The 15,280-nt window shown below is 37.7% G+C and overlaps 1 protein-coding gene across 3 annotated transcripts in view; it reads right to left on the bottom strand.

The window, feature by feature from the left end:
* The window catches only part of PLOD2 (procollagen-lysine, 2-oxoglutarate 5-dioxygenase 2), a 268,114-nt gene that overhangs the window by 21,459 nt on the left and 231,375 nt on the right, over nucleotides 1-15,280 (bottom strand). For 2 of the 3 annotated variants that reach the window (XM_005872258.2, XM_005872261.2), the window contains 4 exons: nucleotides 10,481-10,606; nucleotides 6,748-6,889; nucleotides 5,575-5,637; nucleotides 3,921-4,034 (listed from right to left, as the gene is read on the bottom strand). In XM_005872258.2, coding sequence (XP_005872320.1) covers nucleotides 3,921-4,034; nucleotides 5,575-5,637; nucleotides 6,748-6,889; nucleotides 10,481-10,606 — 445 coding nt within the window. The remainder of the gene's footprint in view (nucleotides 1-3,920; nucleotides 4,035-5,574; nucleotides 5,638-6,747; nucleotides 6,890-10,480; nucleotides 10,607-15,280) is intronic. The other variant, XM_005872259.2, reaches the window with a different exon arrangement.

Below are 15,280 nucleotides of genomic sequence, written 5' to 3'. Positions count from 1 at the left end.
GGGAAGGACACATATGTAATACCCTTTGTAATACTTATAATATTTTTTTAAAAAGAATAAAAAAAAAGATCAGAGTGGCAATAAATGACATTGAGCCCAAAAAAACAATATTAAAAGATCCATAGAAACAAGAGCCAGTGCTTTGAAAGGATAAACAAGATTGATCAATCTCTAGCCAAGTTTACCAAGAAATAAAGAGAGAGGACCCAAATAAACAAAATCAGAAATGAAAGAGCTGAAGTAACATCTGATCCAACAAAGGATTCTAAAAAATACTGCAAACAACTTTTTTCCAACAAACTGGACGAAATGGACAAATTCCTAGAAAAATATAATCTTCCAAAACTCAATTAGGAAGAACAAGAAAACCTGAATAGGCTGATAACAACTGATGAAATTGAGTAATAAAAAAACTTCCAGCAAACAAAAGCCCTGGTCCAGACAACTTCATGGGGGCGGTTTTACCAAACTTTCAAAGAAGAATTAATACCTATCCTCCTTAAACTATTTCAAAAAATTCAAGAAAAAGGCACAATTCCAAGCTCTTTCTATGAAGCTAGTATTACCCTAATTACAAAACCAGATAAAGACACTAAAAAGAAAGAGAATTACAGGCCAATATCCCTGATGAACACAGATGCTAAAATTCTCAACAATAGTCTAGCAAAACATTAAAAAGATCATATACCAGGACTAAGTGGGATTTATTCCAGGGCTGCAAGGCTGGTACAATGTCTGCAAATCAATAAATGTGATACATCACATAAACAAATTGAGAGATAAAAATCACATAATCATATCAATTGAGGCAGAAAAAGCATTTGAGAAAATCCAACACTCTTTTGTGATAAAAACTCTCAGCAAAGTAGGAATAGAGGGATCATACCTCAACATAATAAAAGCCTTATATCACAAACCTACAGTATGATTACTCAATGGGCAAAAACTAAAACCATTTCCCCTAAGAACAGGAACAAGACACCAATCCTGTTCGACATAGTATTGGAAGTGCTAGCCATAGTGATCAGATAATAAGAAGAAATAAGTGGTAACTAAGTTGGAAAAAGAAGAAATAAAACTGTCATTATTCACAGATCGCATGATATTGTACATAGAAAACCATAAATACTCCATCAAAAAAACTACCAGATTTAATAACTGAATTTGGCAATATAGCAGCATACAAAATTAACTCACAGAAATCTATGACATTTTCATACACCAATAAAGAACTCACAGAAAGAGAAACTAAAAACAAAATCCCATTGACCAAAAAAATTGCAACAAAAAAATTAAGATACCAGGGAAATAAACCTATCTAAGGAAGAAAAAGACCTGTACTCAGAAAACTACAGGATGTTGAAAAAACAGATAGAGGAAGATATTAACAAGTGGAAGAATATACTGTGTTCATGGATTGGTAGAATCAACATCATTAAAATGTCCATACTACCCAAAGCAATCTATAGATTCAATGCAATCCCCATTAAAATACCAACAGCAAATTTCACAGACCTAGAACAAACTCTCCAAAAATGTATAAAGAATTAAAAAAGACCCCGAATAGCCTCAGCCATCCTAAGAAAGAAGAATAAAGTTGGAGGGATCACAATACCAGATATCAAGTTATATTATAAAGTCACTGTTCTCAAAACTGCCTGGTACTGGCATAAAAACAGACATATAGACCAATGGAACAGAACAGAGAATCCAGGAATTGACCCAAGCCATTATGCTCAATTAATATTTGACGAAGTAGGCAAGAGCATACAATGGAGTCAAAGTCTCTTCAATAAATTGTGTTGGGAAAATTGGGCAGATACATGCAAAAAAATGAAACTAGACCACCAACTTACACCATTCACAAAAATAAACTCAAAATGGATAAAGGACATCAACCTAAGATGGGAAACCATAAAATTCTTAGAAGAATCCATAGGCAGCAAAATAGCAGACATCTCTCATAGCAATATCTTTACTGATACAGCTCCTAGAACAATGGAAACTAAGGAGAAAATAAACAAATGGACTACATCAAAATAAAAAGCTTCTGTACAGCAAAAGAAATCATCAACAAAACAACAAGAAAGCCCACTGCATGGGAGAACATATTTGACAATATTATCTCTGATAAGGGTTTAATCTCCAAAATTTACAGGGAACTCCTACAAAAGGAAGATAAACAATTCAATCAAAAAATGGGCGAAGGACCTAAATAGACAGTTTTCAAAAGAAGACATACAGTAGTCCAAGAGACATATGAAAACATGCTTAAAGTCACTAATCATCCGAGAGATGAAAATCAAAATAACAATGAAGTACACTCTTTATTGGCTATCATCAACAAATTAACAAATGACAAGTGCTGGTGAGGATGCGGAGAAAAAGGAGCCCTCGTGCACTGCTGGTGGGAATGCAACTGCATGGATGGACCTGGAGAGCATTATGCTAAGTGAAATAAGCCAGTCAGAGAATGATAAATATCATGTGATCTTACTCATTTGTGGAATATAATGAACAACATAAACTGATTAACAAAAATAGATCCAGAGACACAGAAGCATGAAACAGACTGTCCAACCTCAGAGAGAAGGCAGGGGATGGGGGGATAAGAGAGCAACCAAAGGACTTGTATGCATGCATATAAGTATAACCCATGGACACAGACAGTAGGGGGGTGAGGGCATGTGCTGGGTGTTGGGAATAGCTGGGGAGAGGTCAATGGGGGGAAAAGGAGACATTTGTAATACTTTAAACTATAAAGAATTAAAAAAAAAGACATGACAAGTGATGGTGAGGATGTGGAGAAAAATGAATCCTAGTACACTGCTGGTGGGCATGCAGACTGGTGCAGCCATTGTGGAAAACAGTACAGAGTTTCCTCAAGAAATTAAAAATGGAACTCCCATTTGACCCATCAATTCCACTTCTAGGAATATACACCAAAAAATCAGAAACACCAATCAGAAAGAATATATGCATCCCTATGTTCATAGCAGCACAGTTTACAATAGCTAAGATTTGGAATCAGCCTAAGTGTCAATCAGCAGATGAATGAATTAAAAAAGTGGTACATCTACACAATGGAATACTATGTTGTGGTAAAAAAGAAGGAATTCTTACCATTTGCAACAGCATGGATGGACCTAGAGAGCATTATGCTAAGTGAAATAAGCCAGTTGGACAAAGTTAAATATCACATGATCTCACTCATTAGTGGAATATAATGAACAACCTAAACTGATGAACAAAAATAGATCCAGAGACATAGAAGCATTGAACAATCCATCAAACTGCAGCAGGAAGGTGAGAGCATAGGAGTGGGGGTGATAGATCAATCAAAGGATTTGTATGTATGCATATAAACATAACCAATGGACACAGACAGTAAGGGGATGAGGGCCTGTGCTTGTGGGAGGGAGCACATGGGGAGAGGTCAATGGGAGATAAAGGAGACACATGTATACAATACTTTCAACAATAAAGAATTTTAAAAAATTTACACAAAATGTTAAAAAATAAAAATTATAAAATGAAATTTATTTTCTCAAACTAATGCTTGATTTTTCTTCCTAAAAATCAAAATGTAATATCAGATGTGAGCTACTTGTAACCATTTTTTTTTCTCAAGTTGTGGTTAAAAATTTGATGTGCTTTTCAATATATAAGTAGAAATACTTGGAGAAATAAATTTCCTTCCCCAAACCTAATATATATTTTTATAAAAAAAGTTCTTAGGCAGGTTTAGATCTACTCTATAGAACATAAAATATAATTAATTATATCTTTTTAAAATTGTTATGATTTAAAAAAATTTAAAGCCTCTTACCACATTTTCATATTATTAACCCAATTTATTTTAACCCATTTAGAGTTACAGGAAAACAAGTAATAAATAAAGTTGAGTGTGAAATACATACCACAGGATTTTCAAAAATCTGCCAGAGGTCATTGTTATAATGGGAAGTATTGTAATTTGCAGTTGATAATAGTCTTCCAAATTCATGTCTATTAGAAATGTACATAAATACACCCTATATGTCAAAAAATAATAATATTAACAATCATAGAATAAAGTACAAGAAAATATATTTAACCATAGGAAAATATGAGATATCAATTTTAACCTTTATATTTTCATTTATGAACATGCATTTTTATTTTTCATATAAAATGTACATGATTAAAAATTAAATGATTTTTTATTCATTATGAATTCAGACACCACACAAAACAAATTGCTTGCACTGCCACCCAACTGAAAAAAAAGAAGAGGCAGAATGGTCCTTTTCTCATTGATCCTAGATATAGACATCAGGGGAAAATTCCTGTTTAAAATCAGAAGTATTCTTGAGACAATGTGCAATTAACTGTATCTCTTTTGGCTTCTTACCCTTTCAAAGAAGACATCACATTTTTAAACAAGAGTTCAAATGTCAATATTCTTTCATCAGTCTATTTTATTTTTTTATTGTCCTAATGTTTAAAAACTGAACACAGAAACTACTCATACATTAAAAGGCGGCTAAAAATCAGTCTCATATCTTTGTGCCAACCCAAATAAATGTGGCAACACCACTAAGGTAAGATTATTTCTTTTTATACCTGTTTTAATGGTAAAAGAGTTAGTTATCCTATATAATAAAAGGGTAATATTCAAATAGACCGAACAGCAGAACATCAGAACAACCAATCAAAGCGTACTATGCTAATGATATGCTAAGGCTGCTCAACTGCTCACTATGACATGCACTGACCACCAGGGGCAGAGAGTAGACCCGTCGACCAGTCACTATCACGTGCACTGACCACCAGGGGGCAGATGCTCTGACTGGTAGGTTAGCTTGCTGCTGGGGTCCGGCCAATAGGACTGAGCAAGATGGGCTGGACATGCCCTGGGGCCTTCCTACAGTCCCTCCCTGGCCTTGATTGTGCACCGGTGGGGTCCCTTAGCCTGGCCTGCGCCCTCTCGCAATCCTGGACTGCTCGGGGCTATTTTGGGGAGCCAGTTTCAGCCCCATCCCACAGGCCACTCCCCTTGGGAGGGTGCCAGATGCAGGGCTCATGGCTGGCAAGCGCTGCTGCCTCTCCTAATTGGGACTGATTGGGCGCGAGCTGCAGCAGGCACAGTGGGTCCAGGATGAGCGGGAGGGGCAGGTAGGAGCTGCAGGTGGCATTGGACTGCAAGTTTCGGCCCAATCCCTGCAGGCCACCCAGAAGGACCCCGCCCATGCACAAATTCGTGCACCGGGCCTCTAATTAATAATAATAAAAAACTCATGAAGAGTATCCAATTCTAATTTTTATCAAGATGTACTTTATACTTACTCCTACCTCCTCTCCCTTAAAAAAACAAAAACTAATGAAAGGGATTTATGCTTCATTTTCTCATCTATCATAATACATCAGTCATAAAATATAAATCAGCCCAAAGAATTGAGAGTTGAACATCCTACAATGCCCACCCCCAATACACAAAGTTTATAAGCACATACATAGATTCAGAACCAGTAAATACCAACAATTTACCATATTCAATAAACAAAAACAAATAAAAATAAATAAAAATAACACCTTTGGGGGGCTGAGCATTTGGAATGTTTCCGGAGTAGGGGAGTCTTTTTCCCTTTGTAAAGTCTAAAATGAAGAGAAGCATGGGATAAGTTGACCTGCAAACCCACTCTCTCATGTAGTCTCAGGTAGTAAAATAGCAACCCTTCATGAAAAGCTGACATTCTGAAATGCCCCTCTTAGAAAACATGCAGAACAAGCAAAGCTTAGAGCACACAAAGAAACAACTCTAGCCCCTTTTTTCCCCTTGTGAAACATAAATCCAAGCTCATTCAGTAGTATAATTTCCATTAGACATAAAATTAAGACAAAGAGAAAAATGTGTAAGAGAGGCCATTCTGGGATGCGCTGTTGAGTGAAATTAGCCAAACATGAGCACAAATTACAATTATAGATACTGAGGATATTTAATAACAATGCACACAGGTTTGTAGAAAAAACAAACATATTCACACAACACATGCCTTATTAAACTAATAAAAACTACTTGCCAACTTTTTTGATTGTTCACAAAATTACATTTGCTTACATAAATTTGAATACAATAATCAAATCCTTTCTAAAACAGAAAACCATATAAATATGTTTAAAAAGATTTTGAAAAACAAATTATTTTCTATAGTCATTTAAGTTATATAATGAAAGTAGATTTGTAGAATAGCAATTTATCATTAATTTTTCACATAGATTAAGTATACTACATACCTCAATCCATCTCCCAGTTTAGTGGTAAGACATGCAGAGATATTGATAATGAAGTATGGACACTGATTTTCAGAACAAAAGTGTGTTCTTAAATGTGTAAATGATCATTTCACCTAGGCTTTACCTAATTAATTTTATTGAGATCAAGTTTTCAATACAGAATTACAAATGAAAGTATATATTAATTCTTAAAAATGCTATGCTGATTTGGAACAAATTCATATTTATTATTGAATCCCACTGTTGCTGATGAGTTAGCTTAATCAGTAGCCTAATTTTTCAAGTATTTCATAGGTAAATATTCACAAATTATTCTCCATAATTGTTCCCAATTTCCCAACACAGAATCAAAAAAATTGGCTAGTATTTACAAACTAGAAAGAAAAAGGACATCAAAAGAAAATAGCACATCAATTGGGAAAGCAAGCCATCTTCTAAGAACACCGAACAAGCCATCATCATATACCCTACCATTTCTCTAGCATTTCGGCAAAGAGCCATGTCAGGATCCAGTCTATCACGAACAAAATAGTTCCTTTCATTCATCTCTGATCGAAGTGTCTTCCCTTTAATTAAGTACACATTAGCCATGTATGGGACATTCCATATCCCTCTGAAAGTAAAGAGAAGACATTCCAAAATACCACAAATATAAAATACTTAGTTTTATTTTTTTATATATTTTTTAAAATATGTTTTTATTGATTTTTTTACAGAGAGGAAGGAAGAGGGATAGAGAGCCAGAAACATCGATGAGAGAGAAACATCAATCAGCCGCCTCCTGCACACCCCCTACAGGGGATGTGCCCGCAACCAAGGTACATGCCCTTGACCGGAATCGAACCTGGGACCCTTCAGTCCACAGGCCGACGCTCTATCCACTGAGCCAAACCAGCTATGGCACTTAGTTTTATTTTTGTTTTAAAGGTAAATGCCTTATATGTTTAAGTTATATATATAAATTATGAGGCAGCTGATCGATGTTTCTCTCTCATCGATGTTTCTAACTCTCTATCCCTCTCCCTTCCTCTCTGTAAAATATCAATAAAATATATTTAAAAAAATTATTGAATCAAATTACATGCAAATACAAATATACTTAATGCCATTTGACACACACACACACACACACACACACACATATCCATACATGATATTTATACAGTATGTCCCCAAAACACGTACACACACTTTAACAGCTGATAGTTCAATCGATGTTTCTTTCTTTTCATCCAGACTAAGCTTTAAACAAAGGAAATTCATCCTAAAATGCTACTGGAAGTTTGAAAACGCAATTGAAGTACAAACTCTGCCTTTATAATTATGCAAAGTGTGTTTACATTTTTTGGGGACATCCTGTATATGAGATTATCCTATATAATAAAAGCCTAGGTGGCGTAACACCCTCGTGCGACACCCTTGCAAGACGTCATCACAAGATGGCTGCCACAAGATGGCCGAACACACAGTGGAGGTGGGGCCCGGTGGCCGCTCCGCACAGTGAGGCCTGGGGGGTCCTGCGGCTCTGCGCGGTGCAGAGGAGGCCGGTTCCGGCGTCTCCGCTGCCTCACATAGAGAAGGTGGGTCACAGAAGGGGAGGGCAGTTGTGGGTGATCAGGCTGGCAGGGGAGGGCAGTTGTGGGTGATCAGGCTGGCAGGGGAGGGCAGTTGTGGGTGATCAGGCCAGCAGGGGAGGGCAGTTGGAGGTGATGGGGCTGTCAGGGGAGGGTAGTTAGGGGCTAACAGGCCAGCAGGGGAGCAGTTAGGCATCAATCAGGCTGGCAGTGGAGTGGTTAGGGGGAGATCAGGCTGGCAGGCAAGCGAGCAGTTAGGATCCAGCAGTCCCGGATTGTGAGAGGGATGTCCCAGATTGTAGAGGGTGCAGGCCAGGCTGATGGACAACCATCCCCGCCCCTGAATGAATTTCATGCACCCGGCCTCTAATTTGCTATAAATTACATTGTTATGAGATAAACCACTACCCTCCCTAGAGAAACTTTATTTTAAGGCTGATATATGTTTGGCATTTTGACTGTCACCCCGCAGTTGTTACAGTTAGAATATAATATTCTGTTGTACAGAAGGTGTTTCCCTTTAAGGTTAAGCAGTTTGATAGAAAAAAAATAATGCCATACAACTTGTTTTCTAGAGCTGGTTTACACTGGCTCCCCAGTGATGACTTGTAACTTCACTAAGTCTATGCTCAGTGACTTCACATTGGAAGCTTGAAATCAGCCATGGTAGAGATATTTATACCTTAGAAATTGGCAAACATTATAAACCAGGACATCCTCCAACCCCAAGAACCAGCTGTTAAACATTTACCAGCATACTACTCAATATAGCCTAAAATCCTCCTAAAATATATCCTCTTGAAATTCATTAAGCCACCTCAAATTTTGTTAAAAAGGAAAGATATGAAGAAATATAATCAGAAGGAGATGGGAGGTACATTATTTGGACCTTCATTCTTCCCACAGACCCATCTCCTCACTCCCAATATGACTCACTTCATAAGAACAATATAAGAAAGGATTCGCCTGAAGGGATATATATGCCTGTTGCTTTTAGAGAACAGAAAGGGAAGATCTTGACCAAAAAAATGTACATATTAAAAAAATATGAAATCATTTTGTCTTACTAGATGTGTCTTTAAGAGAATGGTCATAAAAAATAAAGAAAAAGAAAACACACACATAAATTTGTCATAAGATGTCATTCCTTCATGCAGTTTTTGTACATGAAGGAATGTACACGTGTATTAACTAGATTAAAAATCTCTACCTTTTTTTGTTTGTTTTTTGTTAATCCTCACCTGAGGATATTTTTCCATTGATTTTTCTTTTTTAGAGAAAGTGAAAGGGAGGGAGGGAAGGAAAGAGAGAGAGAGAGAGAAAGAAACATTGATGTAAGAGAGACATTGATTGGTTGCCTCCTGAACAATCCCTGACTAGGGCAGGGAAATGAACCTGCAACCCAGGTAGGTGCCCTTGACCCAGAATTGAACCCGTGACCCTTTGGTCCACGGGCTGATGCTTTAACCACTGCTCAGTCAGGGCTCTACCTTCTTCTTATTCTCACATTTTAGACAATGACAGGAGATTAGACAGAAAATCACATTTATATAGCAACTTAAATAAAACATGAATTTTCTATTCTACGTCTGTGAACTCTTATTTCTACTATACCCACAGGCACTATCAGGCATATGGTCTATACAAATAATGCCAGAGACAATAAGTACTTTGAAATAACAGAATATAATCTTAGTGTTTTCTCAGCTATCTGCTTCTTAATTTCAACTAACAAAGCCTTCATCATATTTATATCACTCAAATTTGCTATTACTATTTTCACAAACACAACATCTTTTTAATACTCAACTGTTGAACAAGAAGTATTTAATGTGATTTTCTTTCTAAATTTAAGGACACATATTTTAGTTATGAAAAAATGTTTGCCCTTTTCAATTGGGCTGATGTACTTGAGAAACTAGGCAAAGTATTTATGACTCAGTCACTTTGGTCCATTGTCTGTATGAAAAAGAATGACACTCTCCTGTAATATTACCTTAGCAAAAAAACCTATTTCAATTGTGACTGTTAGTTTTAAAGATGTCAACTATTGTCTCAGGAAAAAATATCAATCATACACACACTTTATAACAAGTATATTCTTTTCAAAGTCTAGAAATTGAATTCAGATATTAGTGAAGAAATTGATCTTTAAAGTAGAATATTTTACACAGAAAACACCTGCAATAGGAAATGTTGGAAGATTTTGATTCTGAGTGTTGTTTGTTGATTTATAAATTTTAAAAGCTATCAAAACAACCTTCATCCTGGCAACTAAATAAATTAGTTAAACTAAATTTGCTTTCCAATCTTTTAACTAAAGAATATTACTCTTCTAATAATCAATCATAAGATTGCTATCCATGGTAACCATATATTGTCTATTAGAATTTCCCACAACTGTGAGTTTGTTCCTTTGAAGATTTAGAATTTTAAAAACATTTTTTTTTGTAAAATACTTGTTTACACTAATATTTCAGGATCCAAGTCATCCCCAGGTTCTCAAATTTCCATTAAATATAAAGAAAAAAGATAAATAGTAAAAAATAAATAAAATTCAAGTAATATTAACAAGTCCTCATCTCTAGGTCATGGTATTTTACATTAAAAGATTAAATTAACTAACTTACACTCTATTCCCTTGAACAATATCCACATAATCTTCATATCGAGCAAAGTAGCCATCAGGACTCAGGGCTCCCCAGAAGTTGGACCACAGCTTTCCATGGCGAGTTACAAGAGGAGCAATTATCTTTCTAAAGAAAAAAAATCCAGGTAACTATTTGTTTTAATCACCACAGAATTATGGTTCTGAACTTAGCTTGACACAGAATCATTCAAGTTCATTTAACACACATGTAGTTAGTCCATAAAACTAAAAGTAAAATAGAGAAATTGCTTCCCAACACTTTTTCTTAAATAAGTACACTGCTGATTTTCAGTGATATTTCTTAAAAAGAGTAACAAAAGTAACTCAAAATGTGAATTAAAGTATAAAAAGGATTTTTAAAAGTCCCTTTCTTATGTCCAAAAAGGTGAGACTACCATATAGTATTTCAGAAACTATAATATATAAAATCAAGTATTTCATAATAGTCCATGGTGTATTAAGGTGTCAAATAAATATCTGTTGAACAAAAAAAAATGAATGATGATGGGCTAAAATATTTGTAAATAGGTCAGTTTTCCTAAAGTTAAGTCCTGAGGGCAAGTGCTGGGGGGTACAAGAGGCCGGGGGCAGGAGGGGGGAGGTCAATGGGGGGAAAAAAAAAGGAGACATATGTACTACTATTTGTAATACCTTAAACAATAAAATTAAATTTAAAAAAATAAAGTATGTTTATAATTTTTACAGCTTTTAAAATGGGTTGCGCTAACCCTGGCAATATGAAACATTTTTCTGGTCCTTTAACTATTTTAGAAAACAAAAGAGTAGATAACTACCATAGCACTCTAACCACCTACCAGGAAATAGTCCCTTTGGGAAAAGCATGTTACAAATCCAAAACATGTCACATTTCTTCTTAGGGAAATCTAATTTACGACGTGTCAACATTTTCCAAATAAACTCACAAAACCTGATGTTCTTCTAAAATTACTTCTAAAGTATTATGCACTGTAGTGGTACCTCACAATTTTTTAAAAAAGCTCACAAAACTTCTCCAAGAGAAAGCTATGCACCAACTATTCTTCATAAAAAAACCTATTCTCACAACACGCCAATGCTGTGAAGACCAGGCGTGACCTTTCTCTTACAATAAAAAAGTGAAACTTAGTCTATAAAATATACAACATGCAATGAATAATTTTGGTTTATTTTTCCTGATTCCTATTAATAATGAAATATTAACCAGAAACACTTATACCTTGATTTGTTTAAAATACATGGATAAATTAGAATCTATATATAATGTTTATTTAAGAAATGATAATTCAATGTCAATAACTGACAAGAACAAATATTTAATAAAAAAAAATCTTGTAATTAAAATCTCAGCTGCCTCCCAAAGATGGATGGGAAAAGAAATGCTGAAAATCAAAATCTATCTGAAGTGTGCCTCAATGGTTTTGAGCATGGAAATACAAGAATAGAAGCTGGGGCCCTGGCCAGTGTGGTCCAGTTGATTTGGTCATTGTCCCATGCACTGAAGGGTCACAGGTTCAATTCCTGGTCAGGGTACATACCCAGGTTTCGAGTTCAAACTCACTTGGGGTGCATACAGGAGGAAACCAATCAATATTTCTCTCTCTCATTGGTTTTTCTCTCCCTCTCTTTCTCTGTCTCTCTCTAAAATCACATATCCTCAGGTGAGGATTAAAAAAAAAGAATAGCATCTGGGAGACTAAATAACTAAAGGAGTAAAATTTGGAGCACGGCAGTCAAAATCAGCAATAAGAGGAGGAGAGGAACAAGAGAACTGATGAGATGCTGGAAAGCCACATGCCCTAAGATGTGACCTATCCCCTGACCCTCTAGCCTTCAGTCAAGTCTACTAAATCTTGAAAGAGTCTTGGTCTATGTCAATGCTTTATGTAAACTACATGCTTGGATGCAGGTGTGTATCATGTGAAAATAATCCTTAGATAATTAACAGAAATTTATGAAACTGGAGAAATAACCAGTTTTATTGACTCTTTACTTATGAGGGAAATTTTATAATTGACAAGGTTTAAAGCATTATATTAATATTAAAGAGGATATATGTTAAATATGTATATGAATTCATTAACAATTCACTATAAGAATTACTAAATACCTATCAAGTGTCATATAATAAAAACATTAAATATTATAAAAAAGCATATCCTATATAATAACAGGCTAATATGCAAATAGACTGTACGGCAGAACAACCAAACAACCGGTCACTATGACATGCACTGACCACCAGGGGGTGCGCCCGGAATATGGAAGGCATCAGCCGCTGCAGGATGGCACAGCAGGTGAGCAGGGCGTTGGTTGCTGTCATCGGGGCAAGCCTTTGGTGATTACTGAAAATTCTATGCTACCATGCGCTGCAGTCCCCCCCACCCCCCCGTGCTTGCATCTGCTGCTGGTGCTGGCCCCACTCGCACCCACTGCCAGTGCCCAGTGCCAGCCCCGATCACTCAGCACCATCAGCGGGTGCGAGCAGTGGCTGCCAACCTTGATCGCCCCTCAAGGCTTCTCCACCTCCCCCTTCTCCTGAGGGGAGATTGGTGCCGGCAGCCGCCTCTTGCACCCGCTTTCAGCAATGGCGCCACTCGCACCTACTGCTGGAGCCACCGCTCACACCTGCTGCTGGTGCCCAGCATGGTTCCCAATCGCTCGGCGCCATCACTGGATGTGAGCAGCGACTGCCAGGCCTGATTGCCCCCGAAGGCTTCTCCACCTCCCCCGTGCTCCTGAGAGGCGATCGGAACAGCAGCCGCCACTTGCACCCACTGACGGTGCTGGCCCCGCTAGCACCTGCTGCTTGCGCCGGCCCCAATCGCTCCACACTGTCAGTGAGTGTGAGTGGAGCTGGTGCCGTCAGTGCATTGGAGTGGCAGCAGTGGGACCAGGGCTGCCTGTAGACGGGACCGGGGCTGCAGTGGGAGGGGCCAGGCAGGTGCACGGAGAATGGGCCGAGACTGCCTCTGTGCCCACCGCAGCCTCACGGCCCACAGTTCCTTTCAAGGTGCATGAATTCGTGCATTGGACCTCTAGTGTATATTATACAGTATTAAATTTCAATCAAATTAAAAAGGAAATTAACATGGCAATTTCAAGAAAATGTTACTGAATTTCACCAGGTTTTAAGAATTAAACAGGAGAGATTAAAAATGGCGGCAGAGAGATTAAAAATGGTGAAAGAATAGGTGATACTGCACGGACATGCTCCCAGGAACAAGCTGGAATAACAACTGAAATACGGAAAGGCTTCCTGAAAAATCAACAGAAACCACAGGAGAGAACCCTGATACCCAAGGACTGAAGGTGTGGAGACTGCATAGTGACTGGTAGGAGGGGTAGAGGCACGAAAGGGCTGGCTGGGCACCCACAGACAGCAACTGAAGTCCCGTAGAGATATCTCAGCTGTGGGTGTGGGAGTACCACTGAGAACTCTGGGATCCAATCTCGAAGCTGGCCTCCCCAGCAGAAAGCACTAAACTGAGAAGGATACCTACATAACATCTAGCTGTGAAAAGCAGTGGGGTGCTATCTGCCATGGAGTGGCACCTGAAAGTTCCAGCACCCTCTTGAAGGGCCAACACACAAAAATTCCCTATGGAGCCACCCACCTTGTGCTCTGGCAGAGAAAGGTTGAAGTGGACTGGAGCTGTGAGAGCAGAACCCAGGATTGGGAATTCGGGGGATAGAACTCAGAAGGCAGACCCCCCAAGTTTCCTGGGCTGTTATTCCACCATGCAGCAAAGGACATCTTTCCCACATAGACATCTGCCTTGCCTTGGAGGAAGACAGTTGACACACCCTATTGGAAAACATCTTGCCCTGAGACTACTTAAGAGATTAAAAGTAACAATTAGCCTCCAGGCAGAAGAAACTGCCCCACCCTGTTGAAAAACTTTCACCACACCTGAGGATGATTGCCTGGGGGTAATTCAAGTCAGAATTTTATTAGTCTGTAGACAGAGGTGGTCTCTGGAGGCTTTAAGTCTTTGCCTGATCCAATTAGTCAGAAAAAGCCTTTAACACAGTCCTGCACTAGAGATTGAGAGGTGTAGAGGATCTACTTAATACATAGTCACAAACTCAAACAGACAACCAAAATGAGGAAACAAAGAAACAAGCCCCAAATGAAAGAACTAGATAATTCTCCAGAAGAAGAGATAAATGAAGCAGAGATAAGAAATTTATCTGAAACAGAGTTCAGAGTAATGATGGTAAAAATGCTCAACAGTATGAAAAAAGATATAGCAACTATGAAAAAAAGAACAGTATGAGATAAAGAATGACATAACACAAATAAGGAAAACATTGGAAAGAACACACAGCAGAATAGGGGAAGCTGAGGATCAAATCAGTGAATTAGAAGACAGAGTTGAAAATATCACTCAATTAAAGAACCAAAAAGAAAAAAAACAATTAAAAAACTGGAGGACAGCTTAAGGGAGCTGTGGGACAGTGTGAAATGTAACAATATTAGAATAGCAGGTGTTCCAGAAGAGGCAGAAAGGGAGAAAGGCATAGAGAAGGTATTTGAAGAAATAATGGTACAAAACTTCCCTAACCAGGTAAAGGAAAAAGTCACACAAGTTTGGGAGGCACAGAGAACCCCAAACAAGAAGAACCCAAACATACCCACACCCAGACACATCATAATTAAAATGCCAAAAGAAAGAATCTTAAAGGAAGCAAGAGAAAAGAAAACTATTACCTACAAAGGAGTTCCCATAAGGATGACATCTGATTTCTCATCAGAAACTCTACAGGCCAGAAGGGAATG

Source organism: Myotis brandtii, unplaced genomic scaffold (genome assembly GCF_000412655.1).
Source record: "Myotis brandtii unplaced genomic scaffold, ASM41265v1 scaffold373, whole genome shotgun sequence".
NCBI classification, from domain to species: Eukaryota; Metazoa; Chordata; class Mammalia; order Chiroptera; family Vespertilionidae; genus Myotis; species Myotis brandtii.
Note: the sequence above shows the minus strand (reverse complement) of the source record. Positions and strands in the feature narration are given on the sequence as shown.